This window comes from Oncorhynchus masou, unplaced genomic scaffold (assembly GCF_036934945.1).
Source record: "Oncorhynchus masou masou isolate Uvic2021 unplaced genomic scaffold, UVic_Omas_1.1 unplaced_scaffold_688, whole genome shotgun sequence".
NCBI lineage: Eukaryota > Metazoa > Chordata > Actinopteri > Salmoniformes > Salmonidae > Oncorhynchus > Oncorhynchus masou.
This window is the reverse complement of record NW_027013332.1, coordinates 206,429-228,159: the sequence shown is the minus strand read 5'-3', so window position 1 is coordinate 228,159 and position 21,731 is coordinate 206,429. Positions and strand designations below refer to the sequence as shown.

Below are 21,731 nucleotides of genomic sequence, written 5' to 3'. Positions count from 1 at the left end.
ATTGGTGATACAGTCACCTCCTATACAGTGTATGTAATGGTGGTTTGGTACTGTTGAGAATGTCATCACCAGGCCTAAATTGGAGCATGTAAATATCTGCAGAATATATTTGAATTGGAAGTTATGTGAATGCACAAAGTCAATAGTACTGAACTCATGTTGAACCTGATGATGTGTGAAACATAACTACTGGTACACAGGAAGTTACAAACAGGAAATAAGTAGGACATTTATTAATATGATACTACAAACAAATACAACAATAGGTGTTTGTGTGTGTGTGTGTGTGTGTGTGTGTGTGTGTTTGTGTACGTGCATGCAGGTGTGCGTGCTTGTGTGTGAATGAGGGTGTGTGATGGTGTGTGTGAGAGAGAGAATGAAGGAGAAAGTTGAGTGTACTGTAGGCTACTGTATGTGTTACAGTAGGTTGTCATGGTGATGTTAAAGCATTTTCTCACAAACCCAGGTGAGTCTGCTGCGACATGATATGTCATTCCATGACTTTCGAGAACTCTGTTCTTTATGTATCTGAACACAGTCCTCCCCTCACCATATTCTGTTTTGCCACCACCATTATCAGGCTGATGTGGAGACCAGTACCTACAGGGTGAACAACAGTCAGATATCATGGTTAATACCAGTACCTACAGGGTTAAAAACAGTCAGATATCATGGTTAATACCAGTACCTACAGGGTGAACAACAGTCAGATATCATCAGATATCATGGTTAATACCAGTACCTACAGGGCTAACAACAGACAGATATCATGGTAAATACCAGTACCTACAGGGTTAAACACAGTCAGATATCATGGTTAATACCAGTACCTACATAGTTAACAACATTCAGATATCATGGATAATACCAGTACCTACAGGGTTAACAACAGTCAGATATCATGGTTAATACCAGTACCTACAGGGTTAACAACAGTCAGATATTATGGTTAATACCAGTACCTACAGGGTTAACAACAGTCAGATATCATGGTTAATACCAGTACCTACAGGGTAAACAGACAGATATCATGGTTAGAACATCACAATCCTAAATAATGCACAGAAATGTTTCAGTTTAAATTCAACTTTGTTGACTGCTGCCATTAATGACAATAACCTGTATAGATAAAGGTTGAATGAACTGAAAATTGGCCCCTTATTGTCAGAGTAGTTATCATCTCTCACTCTGTGGTCAGTGTTGGTCTATCAGTTGAGTATGGAGAACCTAGAGTATGAACAACACAGAGAATCAGTCCTACTCCTTACACTGTGGTCAGTGTTATTAGAGCAGTAGTGTATTACCTTGAGGTGGTCAGTGTTATTATAGCAGTAGTGTATTACCTTGGGGTGGTCAGTGTTATTAGAGCAGTAGTGTATTACCTTGGGGTGGTCAGTGTTATTATAGCAGTAGTGTATTACCTTGGGGTGGTCAGTGTTATTATAGCAGTAGTATATTACCTTGGGGTGGTCAGTGTTATTAGAGCAGTAGTATATTACCTTGGGGTGGTCAGTGTTATTATAGCAGTAGTATATTAACTTGGGTTGGACAGTGTTATTATAGCAGTAGTATATCACCTTGGGTTGGTCAGTGTTATTAGAGCAGTAGTAAATTACCTTGGGTTGGTCAGTGTTATTAGAGCAGTAGTATATTACCTTGGGTTGGTCAGTGTTATTAGAGCAGTAGTAAATTACCTTGGGTTGGTCAGTGTTATTAGAGTAGTAGTATATTACCTTGGGTTGGTCAGTGTTATTAGAGCAGTAGTATATTACCTTGGGTTGGTCAGTGTTATTAGAGCAGTAGTAAATTACCTTGGGTTGGTCAGTGTTATTATAGCAGTAGTATATTACCTTGGGTTAGTCAGTGTTATTAGAGCAGTAGTATATTACCTTGGGTTGGTCAGTGTTATTAGAGCAGTAGTATATTACCTTGGGTTGGTCAGTGTTATTAGAGCAGTAGTATATTACCTTGGGGTGGTCAGTGTTATTAGAGCAGTAGTATATTACCTTGGGGTGGTCAGTGTTATTATAGCAGTAGTATATTACCTTGGGTTGGTCAGTGTTATTAGAGCAGTAGTAAATTACCTTGGGTTGGTCAGTGTTATTAGAGTAGTAGTATATTACCTTGGGTTGGTCAGTGTTATTAGAGCAGTAGTATATTACCTTGGGGTGGTCAGTGTTATTACAGCAGTAGTATAATACCTTGGGTTGGTCAGTGTTATTAGAGCAGTAGTATATTACCTTGGGGTGGTCAGTGTTATTAGAGCAGTAGTATATTACCTTGGGTTAGTCAGTGTTATTATAGTAGTAGTATATTACCTTGGGTTGGTCAGTGTTATTAGAGCAGTAGTATATTACCTTGGGGTGGTCAGTGTTATTAGAGCAGTAGTATATTACCTTGGGTTAGTCAGTGTTATTATAGTAGTAGTATATTACCTTGGGTTGGTCAGTGTTATTAGAGCAGTAGTATATTACCTTGAGGTGGTCAGTCTTATTACAGCAATAGTATATTACCTTGGGTTGGTCAGTGGGGTGCTGTCCACCCATTTCCAGGTCCCCTCAGTAACAGAGTCAGTCAGACCAATCCAGACTCCCTTGTTGAGGTTGAAGAGAAACTCCTGTTGTTGAGAAGGATAAATATTTATGCGTATATGTTTGATCATATTTACCACCTGCACACCCAGAGCTTCTCCCCCCTCCCCCACTCACTCACTCACTCACCTGTTCCTTATCACTGTTTATGATCACCAGGTCTGCTCCTCTCTCCAGACAGTCCTCTCTGCTCCCCTTCCAGGTTTTAGTCTCAGTAGACAGGAAGTACCAACTGGATTCAAACTTCTGCCAGCATTCAGGACAGGTTTGTCCTACAAGATGAAATCATGAATTTCCTTCATCTTTTCACACTGGATAAAATAATACAGACACACGATAAAGTGTGTGCGATTAATGAAAATGTAATACTGTAGGTTTACTCACTGAGATTGGAAAGCCTCTCGCTAAGAAAAACTTTCTCAGTCTGTAGCTGGTCTCTCTTTTAGTCAGGTTGTTGTAACGGGTCTGTAGCTGGTCTCTCTCTTTAGTCAGAAGGCTGTTGCTGTCCTGTAGCTGGTCTATCTCTGTTGAGTCGTGATGATCAATGACTCCATCTGTAAAAGGAAAAGTTCATCAAACATGTAACTAAAACACCATTAATGAGTAAGTATAATTTAGTAGGCTACTTAAGTCTCAGTAAAAACATACTAAACTTACAGTAGACAGACAGGCCTATGATCCCAGCCAGTAGGAGAACACACAGCAGCCCCAGACACACTGCAGCAACTCCAGAGGGTCTCTTCCACCACTGAACATGTACTGAATCACAAATTATTAAAGATCTTTGGTTATGTGTTTTACTGTATCATCCAGGATTGAGACAAATAAAGCTATTGCACTACAGGGAAATCTCACCTGTTTAATGTGTGTTTTTTATGTGTTTTCCTTATTTGTAACTTTTTTTTGTACATAATGTTTCTGCAACCATATCTTACGGCAAAGAAGAACTTCTCGATATCAGGACAGCGATCACTCACCTCGGCTTAGACAATGATTTTTTCGCACAAGACATTCTCCAAACACCCCAAGACCGTCATCCCCGTTATTTGCAAGAGGAAGCAACGCAGGTACGGAGGGCAAAGAGCCGGATGCCTGGTCAGGACACGGCGAAGGCGACTGGGAAAGCTGCCGCTACCGTCAATACTACTCGCCAACGTGCAATCATTGGACAATAAATTATACGAGGTATTATCACAAATATCCTACCAACGGGACATCAGAAACTGTAATATCCTATGTTTCACGGAATCGTGGCTGAATGACGACATGGATATTCAGCTAACGGGATACACGCTGCACCGGCAGGATAGAACAGCACACTCCGGTATGACGAGGGGGGGATGGGGGACGGTCTGTGCATGTTTGTAAACAACAGCTGGTGTACGAAATCTAAGGAAGTCTCTAGATTTTGCTCGCCTGAAGTAGAGTATATTGTGATAAATTGCAGGCCACACTACTTGCCTAGAGTGTTTTCAGCTATACTTTTCATGGCTGTTTATTTACCACCACAGACAGATGCTGACATTAAGACAGCACTTAGTCAGCTGTATTAAGGAAATAAGCAAACATCAAACCACTCACCAAGAGGCGGCGCTCTAGTGGCTGGAGACTTTAATGCAGGGAAACTTAAATCAGTTCTACCAAATTTCTATCAACATGTTAAATGTGCAACCAGAGGGAAAACATTCTAGATCACCTGTACTCCCCACACAGAGACGCATACAAAGCTCTCCCTCGCCCTCCATTTGGTAAATGGAACATGTTCCGGGATTCTTCCGATAGCATTGAGAAGTACACCACATCAGTCACTGGCTTTATCAATAAGTGCATCGAGGACGTCCTCCCCACAGTGACTGTACGTACATACCCCAACCAGAAGCCATGGATTACAGGCAACATTCGCTGAACTAAAGGGTTGTGCTTCTGCTTTCAAGGTGTGGGACTCTAACTGGGAAGCTTACAAGAAATCCTGCTATGCCCTGCAAAGAACCATCAAACAGGTAAAGCGCAAATGCAGGGCTAAGATTGAATCATACTACACCAGCTCCGACGCTCGTCTTATGTGGCAGGGCTTGCAAACTATTACAGACTACAAAGGGAAGCACAGCTGCGAGCTGCCCAGTGACACAAGCCTACCAGATGAGCTAAATCAGTTCTATGATCGCGTCGAGGCAAGCAACACTGAGGCATGCATGAGAGCATCAGCTGTTCCGGACGACTGTGTGATCACACTCTCTGTAGCTGACGTAAGTAAGACCTTTAAACAGGTCAACATACACAAGGCTGTGGGGCAAGATGAATTACCAGGACGTGTGCTCCGGGCATGTGCCGTAGCACTCACGTCCGTAGCCATGAAGTGCTTTGAAAGGTTGGTAGTGGCTCACATCAACACCATTATCTCAGAAACCCTAGACCCACTCCAATTTCCAATTTGCATACCGCCCAAACAGATCCACAGATGATACAATCTCTATTGCACTCCACACTGCCCTTTCCCACCTGGACAAAAGATATACTTATGTGAGAATGCTATTCATTGACTACAGCTCAGCGTTCTACACCATAGTACACTAAAAGCTCATCACTAAGCTAAGGATCCTGGGATTAAACACCTCCCTCTTCAACTGGATCCTGGACTTCCTGACGGGCCGCCCCCAGGTGGTGAGGGTAGGTAGCAACACATCTGCCACGCTGATCCTCAACACTGGAGCGCCACAGTGGTGGGTGCTCAGTCACCTCCTGTATTCCCTGTTCACCCACAACTGCATTGCAAAGCACGACTCAAACACCATCATTAAGTTTGCAGACGACACAACAGTGGTAGACCTGATCACAGACAACGACGAGACAGCCTATAGGGAGGAGGTCAGAGACCTGGCCGTGTGGTGCCAGAATAACAACCTATCCCTCAATGTTGCCAAGACTAAGAAGATGATTGTGGACTACAGGAAAAGGAGCACCGAGCACACCCCCATTCTCATCAACGTGGCTGTAGTGTAACAACAAACTAGAATGGTACAAACACACCATAACAGTCGTGAAGAGGGCACGACAAAGCCTATTCCCCCTCAGGAAACTTAAAATATTTGGCATGGGTCCTCAGATCCTCAAAAGGTTCTGCAGCTGCAACATCGAGAGCATCCTGACTGGTTGCATCACTGCCTGGTACGGCAATTACTCGAACTCTGACCGCAAACTCTGCCTCTGACTGCGTACAGCCCAGTACATCACTGGAGCTAGCTACCTGCCATCCAGGACCTCTACCTGCCATCCAGAACCTCTACACCAGGCGGTGTCAGAGGAAGGCCTATTACCGCATGCAAGCAGTACCGGAGTACCTCAATTGGGCCGACCAACAAGTGCTCCAGCACATTGGCTAACCGGGCTATCTGCGTTGTGTCCCTCCACCCACCACATGCTAACCCCTCTTTTACGCTACTGCTACTCTCTGTTCATCATATATGCATAGTCAATTTAACCATATCTACATGTACATACTACCTCAACCAGCCTGACTATCCGGTGTCTGTATGTAGCCTCTCTACTTTTATAGCATTGCTACTGTATATAGCCTGTCTTTTTACTGTTGTTTTATTTCTTTACTTACCTATTGTTCACCTAACACCTTTTTTGCACGATTGGTTAGAGCCTGTAAGTAAGCATTTCACTGTAAGGTCTACACCTGTTGTATTCGGCGCACGTGACAAATAAACTTTGATTTGATTTATGTAAAGTATGTGTGTGTGTGTTCTTGCAATCTTACCTGAAGCAACAACTCCATCTCTTGTACTGGACTTGAAGGCTCTTACGTTGGCATATAATTGGCCATCAATGTCTGTGTTCTTCATTACATCAAGCTCATCGTCTTCAAATCCATCTGAGTTTTGATAGACTCCCTCTGACATTCTAACACACTTGTGATCAAGTACAGTAACTTCTACTTCTTACATCTGCTCTAATATGCGTCTGTAGCTGTGTCTTCTCCATGCAATGTCCTGTCTCTGTGTGAATTATAGAAGTGAAACTCTTTATCAGTAAAACACAGTCAGCCACCACGTGACTCCCACCAGTATTAGTTCGATAATATAATACATGATATGATTCCCACCAGTATCAGTTCGATAATATAATACATGATATGACTCCCACCAGTATTAGTTCGATAATATAATACATGATATGACTCCCACCAGCCTTAGTTCGATAATATAATACATGATATGACTCCCAACAGCCTTAGTTTGATAATATTTTACATGACATGACTCGAACCAGTCTTAGTGTGAAAATACACCACATGACATGACTCCCACCAGTCTTAGTTTGATAATAAACGACATGATATGACTCCCACCAGTTTTAGTTTGAAAATATGCTACATTATATGACTCACACCAGACTTAGCTGAATAATATACTACAGGATATGACTCCCACCAGTCTTAGTTTGATAATATACTACATGATATAACTCCCACCAGCCTTAGTTTAATAATATAATGCGTGATATGACTCCGACCATCTTTAGTTTGATAATATAACACATGATATGACTCCCACCAGCCATAGTTTGATAATATACAACATGATATGACTCCCACCAGCCTTAGTTTAATAATGTAATGCGTGATATGACTCCGACCATCTTTAGTTTGATAATAAACGACATGATATGACTCCCACCAGTTTTAGTTTGAAAATATGCTACATTATATGACTCACACCAGACTTAGCTGAATAATATACTACAGGATATGACTCCCACCAGCCTTAGTTTGATAATACAATACATGGAATGTCTCCCACCAGCCTTAGTTTAATAATACAATACATGATATGACTCCCACCAGCCTTAGTTTGATAATATAACACATGCTATGACTCCCACCAGCCTTAGCTTGATAATATAACACATGCTATGACTCCCACCATATTTAGTTTGATAATGTACTACATGATATGACTCCCACCAGCCTTATTTTGATAATATGATGCGTGATATGACTCCCACAAGTCTTAGTTTGATAATACAATACATGATATGACTCCCACCAGCCTTATTTTGATAATATGATGCGTGATATGACTCCCACAAGTCTTAGTTTGATAATACAATACATGACATGTCTCCCACAATTCTAAGTGTGATAATATACTACATGATATGACTCCCACCCGTCTTAGTTTGATAATATAATACATGATATGACTCCCACCAGTCTTAGATTGATAATAAACTACATATGACTCCCTGCAGCCTTAGTTTGATAATACACCACATGACATGACTCCCACCAGTCTTAGTTTGATAATAAACTACATGATTTGACTCCCACCAGCCTTTGTTTGAAAATATAATACATGATATTACTCCCACCTGCCTTAGTTTGATAATATACTACTTGGAATGACTCCCACCACCATTAGTGTGATAATATAGTACATGATATGACTCCCACCAGCCTTAGTTTTATAATAAACTACATGATTTGACTCCCACCAGCCTTTGTTTGACAATATAATACATGATATGACTCCCACCTGCCTTAGTTTGATAATATAATACGTGATATGACTCCCACCAGTCTTAGTTTGATGACCTACTACATGATATGACTCCCACCAGTCTTTGTTTGATAATGTAATACATTATATGACTCCCACCAGTCTTAGTGTGATAATATAGTACATGATATGACTCCCACCACCCTTAGTGTGATAATATAATACATGATATGACTGATCTCTCTCTTCAGTCAGGTTGTTAAAACTGGTCTGTAGCTGGTCTCTCTTTGGTCAGGTGGTCTTAGCTAGTCTGTAGCTGGTCTCTCTTTGGTCAGGTGGTCTTAGCTAGTCTGTAGCTGGTCTCTCTCTCTCTTCAGTATGGGTGTTGTAACTGTTATGTTGCTGGCCATTCTGCAGATGTGTTGAGGTGCTGGTCTCACCGTTTCTCAGGGTCTCTGCACTGATGTAGATATCCACAATCCTCTCTTCCATTGCACCTCTGTCATATCTGGCTTGGTGTAGATGGACTCAGACATTTTCAACAATGTTTTCTGACTATAGCTACAGTGTCTTAAAGCAGTTCAAAACAGGCAGAGGTCGATAATCCAGAGTAGTGGGGCAAGGGTACAGGACGGCAGGCAGGCTCAGGGTCAGGTCAGGCAGAGGGAGGTAAACCAGAGTAGTGGGGCAAGGGTATAGGACGGCAGGCAGGCTCAGGGTCAGGTCAGGCAGAGGTCGATAATCCAGAGTAGTGGGGCAAGGGTACAGGACGGCAGGCAGGCTCAGGGTCAGGCAGAGGGAGGTAACCCAGAGTAGGGGCAAAGGCACAGGACGGCAGGCAGACTCAGGGTCAGGGCTGGCAGAGTGGTCAGGCAGACGGGCTCAGTGTCAGGGCAGGAAGGGTCAAAACCAGGAGGGCGAGAAAAATAGAGACTGAGGAGCTGAGACAAAATGCTGATTGACTTGACAAACTGGCAACAGATAAACAGAGAGCACAGGTATAAGTACCCAGGGGATAATGGGAAAGATGAACGACACCTGGAGAGGGGTGGAGACAAGCTCATGGACAGGTGAAACAAATCAGGACGTGACAGTCAAAAGCTGACTGCTTTTGACCCTGTTGTAGGTGGGGATTTGTGGAACAGAAACATGTCATAGCTGGTTGTACAGTAACATGTCATAGCTGGTTATACAGTAACATGTCCTGGCTGGTTATACAGTAACATGTCCTGGCTGGTTAGTGTTGGGACACCTTCTTTCCACCTTTTTTTCCTGATTCCTGAGTAATTTCCTGGTCTTCTGGAGTAAGTTCCACCCGCATACTGTGAAGCAACACAAACATATGCACAGACACACGCACACACACACACGATAACATACCACAATCCTCTCCTACATTCTCTCAGGAACTAATGAGGACCCATAATAAATGCAAATTCAAATACATACACCAGACACACACCCTGTTATATGATCTCTTACTACTCTGTATCACTGATTAACATATTGGATGTATCTTAATAATGTCTCTGGATGATTTAAATAACTAGAATTAGAAATCTGTCAAATACGTCGAGCGTTTGGGGCGTTTGGGGCTATTCTGTTGCTTCTATTAAGCCAGGCAATCTCAACCAAGCACAGCTCAAGTATTTGGGTCATATTCATTAGGAACCAAATGTAAGATAGAAAACTGAAACAGGGAGGGACTAACTGTACCTGTCCAATAAGAATAAAGTGTTTTGTTTTGCCGTTGTAAACCATTTTACGATGGTGTGCCCTAATGAATATGTGGCCCAGGTCTGCTAATAACCACCAACCACTGACAGACAAACACAGACAGACAGACAGACAGACAGACAGACAGACAGACAGACAGACAGGAAGCTGTTATTAAAGGAAGTCAGTGGTATGGCTAAATATGAGTTGGCACAGCAACACATGCTGAAATCAAAAACATCCCTAAACTCTATGTGTCGCAAATTGAACCCTTTTTCCTACATAGTGATGGACCCTGGTCAAAGGTAGTGCACTATACAGGGAATATGGTGAGATTTATTGAGATTTATGTCATTATTCACATTCTATGTAGGTCTTATGTACTGCATCTGACCTGAAAACACAGGCCACTTTTCATCCATTGATATAAGGTTGGGTTAGGGTTAAGGTAATGGTCAGTTTTGGGTTTGGTCTATCATCTGGTTGTAGTTGGATGCTGGTCAGAAAAGTCCCTCTTGTTGGGTGTAATACCTACTTTTATAAGTGTTTGTCTCCCCCTACTGGCCATTTTCTACAAGCTCAGTTTCTCCTTCTATTACCGTGACCTTGAACCATAAAAAACAAGACTGTGTTGCGGACAGCCATGTTCACTCTGAACTAAGCGGCGGCGCACTTCCTCCAGGACTGCTGCACAGAAGAAACGCCATGCAACACAGAGGTGGAAGAGATTGAACTTCACTGAGTTCAACCCCATTAGTTTGCACTATAAAGATCAATGTTTTATCAGGGATCGTATCAATATTATATCAGCCTATTTTCAATGCAACAAAACATAACAAATCAAATTTTCCAAGATTGAGTCTGTGATTTTGTTGTTGGCAGAGCCACAGCACAACGGAGTAGAATTTAATTGGCAGGGGTTGCGCAAGACTGGTCTTTCAATCACCCAGGAGTGAACGCGCTTTTCACATCAGATCAGAGCGGCTCGTGGGCACATTTGTTGATATTCTTTGCTAGTTGACGAGTAATTAGCCCAGTTCTACATTAATATGGGTATAGGAGCACAAAACGAGGAGCCAACACTTCAAGCTGTCTTTGAAAAGCCAGACAGGTAAAAAGCTGATGTCTTAATTAAAGGGGCGATGTTGTATTTTGAGACAGGTTTGAATATGTAAATACGTTTATAGGCAGAGGTCTAGCCTACATTGTCTAATTCTCTGTATGGTAATAACACATTTTATTTTGTAGAGTGGTGTCTGGCATAATACAATACAATACCATTTACAGTCACCTATTTGGCCCATGATGTTAAAGACCAAATAAAAAATTATGAATTATTGTCAATATCTTCAGAATGTAAAACGTTTTAAAAGTGTCCTGCAATGTATGCCTGCATTGAGCACCACATATAGGCTACTGCAGGCTATATCATAGAAGTCAAAAGCTATTTCCTGTCAAGTTCTGATCTGTTTCACCTGTTCTCAGCTCCACTGGTGCTTGGTGTTGTCATTGGTAACCTACATGCTGTCCCATGTACAATGAAGGTTGTTACGGATACAGTTATCCTGTGTGTGTGTGTATCCTGTGTGTGTGTTTCTTTTCTCTCCTTCTCCCCTCACAGGTGAAAATCATCACTCCCCAATCAGTCAACAACCAATCATCAATCAGAAGACACACCTCCTCCAATTTCCTGACCTATCACAGTTCCTTCCCCATGGTTTAAAAACCCCATTTGTTTGTTCTAGAGCCCAGCTCAGCTCAGCTCAATCTCTCTGTAAATGCCATGTCTGTAGGTCTCTGTGTTTCACTCTCGCTTTGTGTCGTAACCTCTCTTTTGTTTAAGCACCTCATAGCACTTTGTCATCACCTGTGAGTATTGTTTTTGGTTATGGTGTTTGTGTTTGATTGCTGGTGGAAAAGGGGGAAACCAAGACAAGTCGCCCATGGGCATACACTACCCGTAGGTGAACTTTGTTAAATACACTAGTTAGAACTGGGTGGACCACCCACTGTATTTTTGGTTAGTTAGTTAGCTGTTAAAGTAGGCTAGTCTAGCTTAGGGGTGTTTTTGAATACTTATTGTTTCTTTCCTTGGGTCCAGCTCAGCCCCTTTTCCTGCTCCCCCCATTACCGTGTGTTTATAAATAAACCTAAAGTTTGACGGTAGATTTCAGTTGTCGTGCTTATTTCGTTCACACTTTTCCTTTGTCACAATAATAATTTGCATGAGTTATGTTACGAGTCTCATTACCATCCCCCCTAGACTGTCGGGCCAAAAGGGATTCGTAACAAAGGTTGTGAGTCATTCTCACCTTTCATTAGCATTGGTGTGTGTGTGTGCGTGCCATCTCAGCACTGTTCTGCCCTCTGTGTGTCGAGGTCACACTGTTTTAAGTATCCAATCACATTCAATCAGGAAGCTGGTAGACCTTGTTAAAGAACATTGTTCCTTTATTTTTTGATCTGTGACTTTGTTATTTTTATTATTAAAGTGATGATCACAGGTTGATAATTGGACCCACTTTCTTTTTACTGAGCATAAGCCTACTGCAAATCACATGACATGTTTCTAATCAAAATAATGAAGAAACATTTTACAGAGTACAGTGTGACTACATACTCTCCTCTAAATCTAAACACAACAATTATTTGTCTTCCTCATTCTCTTAATTTTCTTCTTCCTCCTCTGTCTCTATCTCCTCTCCTCCTTTCAACCCTATTAGATGTGATGGTCCAAGGTCCCTCCCCTGGGATTGTATTATCCAATGTCTTGAGACAGTCTGTACTACAGAGTCTGAGTCTGAACTCACCTCTATGGTGAGTTCATCTCTCACTTTAACCACAAGGTGGAAGCATTACAGGGTTAATAACAGTCAGATATCGTGGTTAATACCAGTACCTACAGGGTTAACAACAGTCAGAAATCATGGTTAATATCAGTACCTACAGGGTTAATAACAGTCAGCAATCATGGTTAATACCAGTACCTACAGGGTTAAAACCAGTCAGATATCATGGTTAATACCAGTACCTACAGGGTTAAAAACTATAAGACATCACAGTTAGAACATCACCATCCAAAGGGCTGGACAACGGGCCACTCCGTAAAAACACATGGTTCCCATGAAAGCGGTTGGTTTTGCTACATTCTTAAAACATGATTCATTATGCAGAATTTGTGTGTTGGAGTCACTTTTAATTCTTAATTGATCTACCATTTCTATCAAAGGACACCACAATCGATGGGGATGCAGAGCAGTACCATTCTGCTCATCTGATGAAGGTGCACATGAATCAGTATCACTTATTTGCAGAAACAGATACTGGTATTTTTTATTTAACTAGGCAAGTCATTTAAGAACAAATTCTTATTTACAATGATGTCCTAGGAACAGTGGGTTAACTGCCTTGTTCAGGGGCAGAACAACAGATGTTTACCTTGTCAGCTCAGGGATTTGATTCAACAACCTTCCGGTTACTGGCCCAATGCTCTAACCACTAGACGACATGCCGCCCCAACTGGGATGGATCCCGAGGCAAATGTGGCTGACCAGTGAACCTCCAGGTGTTCATCATTAATACTGTGACCAAGACTGATGCAACCCGAAAAAAACATTCAAGACAGAGTTAATGAGTACTTGAGGTCACTGAGAACGTCTTGACATGGCCTGCTCTCCCTTATGTCAGGAATTAAGCATCTTTGCCATGTTAACTATTTACTGTGGGCTATGTTTACTTGTCAGACTGCACAGTAGCTTAAATAAATGTGTACATTCTCAAATAGTAAACAAAAAAAACAAAAATCTATAACATGTTTCAACCATGGTGTTTTTCTGGTTGATGGCCAATATTAAGTACAGTCAAATGCATTTGTGAATTAAATCACTTTATTGTTTAATTAATTAAGGCTCCTTTCTCTTTTATGTGCTGGAGTTATTTTAAGAATAAAGTAGGCTAGTGAAGGCAACAAATTGTTGCTTACTGAAACTCCCAATGTCATCCAATTGTTACAATAGGATTTGAAGCAAAAGCCTACCCGCGTATGGTCAACTATTTCAGCACCTTTTTGTGCTGCTCTGAGAAAAGCAAGACAACTTAATAAACATATACATTTTTAAAAAGTAATTCAAAAATATATTTATATTGTACCACTGTAGATTTTGCAGGCAGTCAGAGATGAGTCCTATTGTAAAGTGTAGCAAAATGGGCAAACTTCAATGTATTCAATGCTTAAGTAGTCTAAAACCAGATTTGCCCAACCCCTACAAATATATTAATTTATTATTATCCCTGCATTATCATTGTATAAAAGCCAATTAGATATTAATTTAGAATCCTCTAAATGTAATTAGATCTACTATTGAAAATTGTTGATCTGAATTGATCTGCAAGTATTTTCATTTTCAGTTTCCGGTAAACTCTTTGTTTCCTTTCATGTGTCCAACCAATTATTATCGGATTATTCACCATGGCAACCAGTGAAATTTATTTCTGAGTTAGTTTGGCTAGTTTTTAGAATTCACAACAAAATGCCTCCAGCTGTCCATCACCACTGTAAATATAAGAGTGGTTATAGAGGGTGAGCGTGTATGTGTGTGTTTGTGCGAGAGAGAATCGAAACACACACAGTAACGTGTGTAAATGAGTTCCGAGAGCAGATCTGTTATCCAACGATTAGTTTCATATTAAAAACGGTCAAATGCTTCTCAAAGATGCTCTCTGGTGGTCAAACTAGCTCGAACGAGCGTTAATGGCAACAATGTCTGACACTTAAATAATAAATAATGTGCCATAGAATTCTGCGGCAGCCCGCAAGTTGTGCTGCAATATGATGCAACTTTTTAAGGAAGAATCACTGGAGGAGTTGGCAAGACAGCACTAAACAGACCTGGGACTCTAGCTAGTAGGAGTTGGCAAGACAGCACTAAACAGACCTGGGACTCTAGCTGGTAGGAGTTGACAAGACAGCGCTAAACAGACCTGGGACTCTAGCTAGTAGGAGTTGGCAAGACAGCACTAAACAGACCTGGGACTCTAGCTGGTAGGAGTTGGCAAGACAGCACTAAACAGACCTGGGACTCTAGCTAGTAGGAGTTGGCAAGACAGCACTAAACAGACCTGGGACTCTAGCTAGGGTTGGGTTAAGTTTAGGTAAGAAGAATTGTTTAGGGGTTGGAGGTTAGAAAACAAAATTCATGCCAGCAACCTTGTGTTATGTCTTCCATTCAACACCAATTTATCACCAAGCAAGTGTATTTAACACGCACTGTAAGCTCTGCCCACTGACCATTGAGCTTTAATTGAACCAATCACATTCATTATGTGTGTCACGACTTCCGACGAAGTTGGCTCCCCTGCCTGTTCGGGCGGTGCTCGGCGGTCGTCGTCACCGTCCAACTTGTCGCTATCGATCCCTTTTTCGTTTGTCTGTTGGTTTTGTCTTATTAGTTTCACCTGTGTGTATTTTAGTTTAATTAGCTTCCCTATATATAGTAGGTTGTCCCGCCATTGTTTTGTGCGGGATTGTTTTTGTTACTCTGTTGGAGTGTGGGTTTCATGTGTGTATTCTCCGGACTGTTTTGCCCTGTGTTTGGCGTGACCGTTTGTTTGCCGGAGAATAAATTCACGATATACTGAACCCTGCTCTCTGCGCCTGATTCCAACCCACCACTCCTAGTATCCCGTGACAACCTCCTTGAGACAGAGCTGCCCTCAGGGCAAGATTGAATACGGAAAACTGTCCTTAACCAATCTGGATTGTTGTTTGAGGTTTAGGCTAAATCTCTACCACCTGTTCACATTCTTTTAACCAACCCTTTGTCCATCTGCTGGTGAATAAGAGAAAACGCATTTAGTTTAAATAAACCGATAACCAAACCACAAACAACATGGAAGCTATCAAAAAACTTGTAAGATGAAGATCAAGGCACTTAAAATGCCTTTATTGTGGTCGTACGTTTAATGAAACAACATACAAAAAATGAATGTAAAAAAAGAAACAAGAATACAACGGAACATATTATCTACAATATTGTATGTATACTGCATAACTTTGCTCTTCAATAAAACACATTTGTTCATTGAACAATATATTTTAAATGTTATAGATTGGGTTGCCAAATGGTGGTGTCATACATGACCGATGACATCACAATGGTCTTAAAGCCAATTTGAACAATGGGTTAATGAGGAAATGTATTAGTCTTCATTGGTTATCGACATGGCTTGTTTCTGCTGGTGCAAAAAGGTATGAAATCAGGTCATTTAATCAATTAACAACTACTATAATTCTGGAGTAGTATTTTTCTCTTAAACCTAGTGGGAAGAGTAAAAGTACAATGACATTCTGATTGACGAATACGTAAAAAGTGTACATGATATGTACATGAAGTTCGGCTATTGCAAATGTCACTCAATGTAACCTGTCTATACTGTGTTATTTTAGGTTTAGGATAGATACCTATGATTCTCCATTTAGGCCATCCTCTTCCTACTCTTATGACCCCCCCTTTCCATTGGCTGGGGATCTGGGGGGAAGTATTTAGCACTATCACATTTTCTTGTCAACAGAAAAAACGTCAGAAAGCAAATTCAGTTGATGTGGAGCAGAAGACAAGAAAGAAGAAGGAGAGGGGCACTTCATCCCCCTCTCCAATTCCATCTGACCGTTCTGAACGGAATGGCTCCGCGACCTCTGACCCCTCACCCTCTGACCAACTCTCCTCCCTCCATCCACCTCCCTCTCCTGTTAAATGTTCCTCTCAGCCTTGCTCTCCTGCTAAACAATCCTCTGTACCCCGGTCACCTGCCAAAAACCCTTCCCCAGTGAAATCCTGTCCAGTGGTGTCCCACCCTTGTTCTCCCTCTCCTACCAACCCTCTGGACCGTCATGGAGACACCAGCCAGGAGGGCACAACAGTCAGGTAATCCAAACATAAAGTACAGTGCCATCCGAGAGTCTCTTTGGAGAGTTGGGTTGAGTGCTACCAGACCAGGGCCAGTGTTAATCAACAGTATGAGTGCTAATCTAGGATCAGGTCCTCTCTGTCCATAATAATCTGATTCATTGATCTATGATCTAAAATGCAAAACTGGTCCGAGATCAGACTCCAAGTCGGAGACACTTGATAAACACAGTCCCAGAAAGTTATTTTCCTGAAACTAGTTTTAGCCTCTTCTGTCTACATCTAGTGGATAAAGAGAGTACTAACCTATTGGCCTGGTCTACTTGGAACACTGCATTTATATGGACAGCAGTACATCATAACTACTCAGCTGTGTTTATAGTACAGTACAGTATTTAATAGAGAGACTGTGTAGAGTGATAATATCTGTGTTGGAGGTGTTAGACCTGTTTCTCACCTTCCTCCAGACCTCTGTCTCTTCAGGAACACTCTAGTCCAATGCCCCAGAGACCAGTCTCAGCCACCAGAAGCATGACTCTTCCCAGGGCCAGCTCAGCCACCAGAAGCATGACTCTTCCCAGGGCCAGCTCAGCCACCAGAGGGCCAGAAGAGACCCAGGGGGCCAGAGGAGAACGGGTGGCACTGGTCAACATGGAACTTCTTGGGTAAACCACAACACACTGCAAATTAATTGAATATAAGTTCTTTATTGTTTAGAGATCAGTGTCTGATATACTATGGGATAGGGCTTACTATCGAGCATGTCCGTTTTAATAGATATTTATAAACCCATGAATTATGTCAATCTTGGTCTAAAGGACATCCACTTCTTTGTGTTAAATATAATGTATCCCGTATCCCCTGCCATTATCATCACTTTATAGAGATATGAAGGTTATGATTCATCTCTATGTGTGTACTGATGACTGCTTCTTCTTCACAGGTTGCCTAACATTGGCAACACTTGCTTCCTTAACGCCACCCTACAGTGCCTCCTGGTCCTGCCATCCTTCTCAAAGGAAATCCTGCACCAGGAACAACTCTGGAGCTCCTCCCCCTTCTCCAACCTGCTCAGGTAAGGGAAGGCTCAAAAGCAGACACTCACCCCACACACCCATTAATTGTGGTCATAAATTATAGAAGGGACACTCTTTTCACGCCACTTCTACAGAAAGGGATTGTCGTAGCAGGTTAAGATAGCACTTTCACTAATCCTAACCCTTTTCCTAACCTTAACCACTTCATATTTTGCTGTGTATTGTATTTATGGTTTATTTTCCAGTTTATTTTTGTTTTTGGAATCTTCATAACCAAGAGGAACAACAATGACACACTGATTATGATGTAGGCATTTTGTAGGCCAATTTGGAAAGTGTAGAATGACTACATGACCCATAATGCTCATTGACTGAACATTCCACCTTACCGTGGGAAATTTGGTAGTTTTTTAAAATGCTCTGGAATTGAGAGCAGTATCCAAACCAAATATCTTAGGAGAATAAACAATACTTTTTTGTTGTTTGGCTTCATTGTCCGTCCTCAAAGGTGAAATTGCATCAAATCGAATGAAACATTTCTAATGATGGGGTGCCACTAGATAAAACATATTTGTATTTACTCATCTGCCTCTTCAGGCATAATCCAGCAGGTTGACTCCATCCAGTCAGCTGCTAACTTACTCTCTGTCTCCCCTACAGGTGTCTGTCTGATGTGCACCGTTCTGGTCGACCTGACAGTGTGGCAAACCAGGCCTCAAAAGCAGACCTCATGTGGAAGGTCAAGTACTCCTTGTCGGGATACGATTTGAAGTATCTGGGGGACACGCAACAGGTAACTGAGGCACTACTCTCTTGTGTACGAGTGCTCTGCTTGCAAGGGTTCATTTTCTCTTTTTAATTTGCTTTTATCTTGGTGTGTTTCTTTCTCTTCCTCATCATAGGACGCACACGAGTTACTTGTGGATATGCTGTGCCAGCTGAAGGAGGAGGGCATGATTCTGAAGACACTCGGGATGAACTATACCTGCCCTGTTTCCCAGCTGGAGTTCCAACTTGTGTCGGTGCGCACATGTACCAGGTAAGAGCTCCCATTGGTTGTAATGTATCTACTGAGAACATGATCTTTCTATATATATATATATATATAATATATTACAAAACACATGGCATAACAGAAACATTGTAGAGACCTGAAACAGACTTGGTGCATTTTTCTTCTCTTTGTCCTGCTTCTGAAGCTGTGGGCGCGAGTCGTCTACCAGAGAGGACTACAACCACCTCTCATTGGACTTCAGCCCTGAGCGCACCTTGCTGAGCAGCCTGGCACTCACTTTCAAAGTCAGCACTTAGGGCTCAGCCCTGCATGTAGAGACTAACACCCAGGGCAAGCTGCCCACTGCCTCAGAATACGCTATCTTATTATTGTAGTGGTATCATTCAATATGTAATGCTTTTGTTTCTAACCAGAGTGAAAAGGTTGAATTCACATGTGAGGGCTGTAAAGGCCTCCACGCCTCAAAGGTGGAGCAGTTCCACACACTGCCTCTGTGAGTTGTCCCTTTATAACCTCTCATAGTACTAGCAGTGTTTAATGTCCTGAGCCTTTAGGAGTAGTTACCTTCCTGAGCAGGTTGTAGGACTTAGAGGTGTGCACCGCCAAACACATTTCACTCATCTGTTATGTTGTTGACTGGTTTCATTGTCTGTCTGTTCATCTCTCTTCCTCTCTGTTTCTGGGCAGTGTGCTGGTTCTGCATCTGAAGAGGTTTGGAGGACCTGGGGGGTTGGAGAAGCTGGAGGCTCCTCTTTTGTTTCCTTCGGAGCTGAGGCTCTCCACCCTCTGTGGGGACATGGTGCCACACCTGCACAGTGCCAGCCCACAGGCCCTCACCAGCCAGGCCCCCAGCATCCAGGGGTCCATCCCCCAGACCCTCGCCAGCCAAGTCTCCAGCCCACCTGGAGAGACCAAAGACAGCGCCCTCTTCTGTTCAGGTAGGTCATGGCACCATAACACTATTCTTGCTCCAACATCACACAAACCACCCACTCCCAAAACGGTCCAGATGACAGAGAATCTAGCTGCAATTTAAAATGTTTCTCAGACATCTTTAGTGATGTATGGGAGCTGATTTAGTCCAGAGCAATTCAGACAAGTGACCACGTTTTCACAGCTCTTGATATGTATATTTGACCCCTCAGATTCAAATGAGCAGGAACCAGGGAAAGTGTTGCTGACAGCCTCAGTGGTGAGAAGAGAGAGAGATAGAGAGAGAGAGTGAACGCAGTGAAAAATAAGTTATGACAGAACACTGAGATAGTTATGAGGAGTACACAATGTAGTAGACCTCCTGTAATAGACTAGTACTGTAGTAGACTGTAGACAGTGTGGTGGACTGTAGAGGAAATGAGAATCCTATGATCACATGTGTTTTCTTACAGAAGCAGAAGCCAGTGCAGTCAGTGAATGGTTACTACCAGCTGACTGGCGTCGTCTCTCATTTGGGAGGCTCCGCAAACTCCGGTAAGTAAATACCATCAAACACACATGCAGATGCACAATACATATGACATCAGCTGAATTCCAAATCACTCCCTTCTCCTTGGATCTCAATTTGCATGTTCACATGTGCCTCTGCCGAATACACAAGCATCCCAAAGCTGAGGGAGTGAAAAGTATCGAGGGTGAAGGCCAGGGATCATCAACCATTTTTTTTCTAAAATTTGTAGACTGCAAATATACCGTAGGAAGGCCAAACAGATATAATATTTGACTAATTTCAAACCTTGCTTACATTTGTGTACAACCACATATATATCTCTTTATTGTGCGTGGGAATACTTTGAAACAGATTTCCAAAATGAAAATCACTTGGAGCTGATTTGCTGGTGTTTTTACAGTCTTTTAACAATTACGTTTTATTTGGTTAGAAAACATAGGGGGCCAAATAAAATCATCCTTGGGCCAAATTTGTCTTGCGGGCCGCCATTTGTGGAACCCAGTTTTAGGGGATAATTAGACATTTCAACAGCCATTTCGGCCAAGCGAGCAAGGCTGCAGGCTTCAGTGAAGTGTCATCCCAACAAGCACTGCAATATGTTTAGAGTTTGCTCAATTTAATTCAAAAGAATGGAGAGGCATGCCTAATTATATGTTATGTGTATTTGTTTATCTCTGATTTCAAAACTTGACACATGTAACAGATAAAATACCTCCCAAATGAACTGTTTAACTGTTACAAAACACTCTATTACCCACAATAGCCTGACCCTTGACCTCTAGTCTGTCTTCCTTGTTCCACAGGGCACTACATTAGTGACATATTGCATGCCAGTGGAAACTGGTTCTGCTGTAACGACAGCCAGGTGTCAATGTCCAATGAAGCCACTGTGCTGAGGACCAGAGCCCGGAGTGCCTACATGCTCTTCTATATGTTCAGGTACTGCTCACTCTCACCATCTATATTCTTGTGTTGCTATTTATGTGTACGGTTCTTTTCACCCTACAGGGCAAGAGAGCGGAGGCCCCAGCACACAGGGCCTAACAGGGCCACCAGCATCAGCCCCAGCCTAAACAGGGGCAGCACCTGGACCAGCACTCAGACCTGACTCAACAGGGGTAGTACCAGGCCCAGCCTCAAACCCCCAGCCCAGCCTCAACAGGGGTAGTACCAGGCCCAGTCTCAAAACCCCCAGCCCAGCCTCAACCCTCACACACCTGCCTCGAAAGGGGTAGCATTTGGCCCAACATCAACAACCCCGAGCCCAGCCATAACAGGGGCAGCACTGGGCCCAACATCATCACACCCAGCCCAGCCTCAACATGGGAAGAACCAGGCCCAGTCTCAACATGGGCAGAACATGACCCAGCCCCAACACCCTCAGACCTGCCTCAACAGGTGCAGCATTCAGCCCTACTTCAATCATGCTGCTCTTCAACACTAGCATGAACATTCTTTCAGTAGCTTATGTCATCAATACCTGCCCTTGTCTTGACTACTTCACCTAATGTATAAAGTA

At 42.4% G+C, this 21,731-nt stretch overlaps 1 protein-coding gene across 1 annotated transcript; it reads left to right on the top strand.

Annotated features, from left to right (window-relative positions):
- The first annotated feature begins 16,031 nt into the window (after positions 1-16,031).
- On the top strand, positions 16,032-21,200 carry LOC135536959 (ubiquitin carboxyl-terminal hydrolase 37-like). Its single transcript, XM_064963179.1, has 11 exons — positions 16,032-16,058; positions 16,577-16,734; positions 17,184-17,381; positions 17,660-17,791; positions 18,414-18,546; positions 18,656-18,792; positions 18,953-19,052; positions 19,182-19,261; positions 19,456-19,706; positions 20,154-20,235; positions 21,016-21,200. The coding sequence occupies exons 1-11, from the start codon at positions 16,032-16,034 to the stop codon at positions 21,026-21,028; spliced, it is 1,311 nt and encodes a 436-aa protein (XP_064819251.1). The 3' UTR covers positions 21,029-21,200.
- The last annotated feature ends 531 nt before the right edge of the window (positions 21,201-21,731 follow it).

Bases quoted from the DNA above. Each gene is read 5' to 3' on its own strand.
- LOC135536959 (XM_064963179.1), top strand. From the start codon at position 16,032: ATGGCTTGTTTCTGCTGGTGCAAAAAG. The intron at 16,059-16,576 runs GTATGAAATCAG...TGTTCCTCTCAG, and splicing joins GTTTCTGCTGGTGCAAAAAG to CCTTGCTCTCCTGCTAAACA. The intron at 16,735-17,183 runs GTAATCCAAACA...ACCTTCCTCCAG, and splicing joins CAGGAGGGCACAACAGTCAG to ACCTCTGTCTCTTCAGGAAC.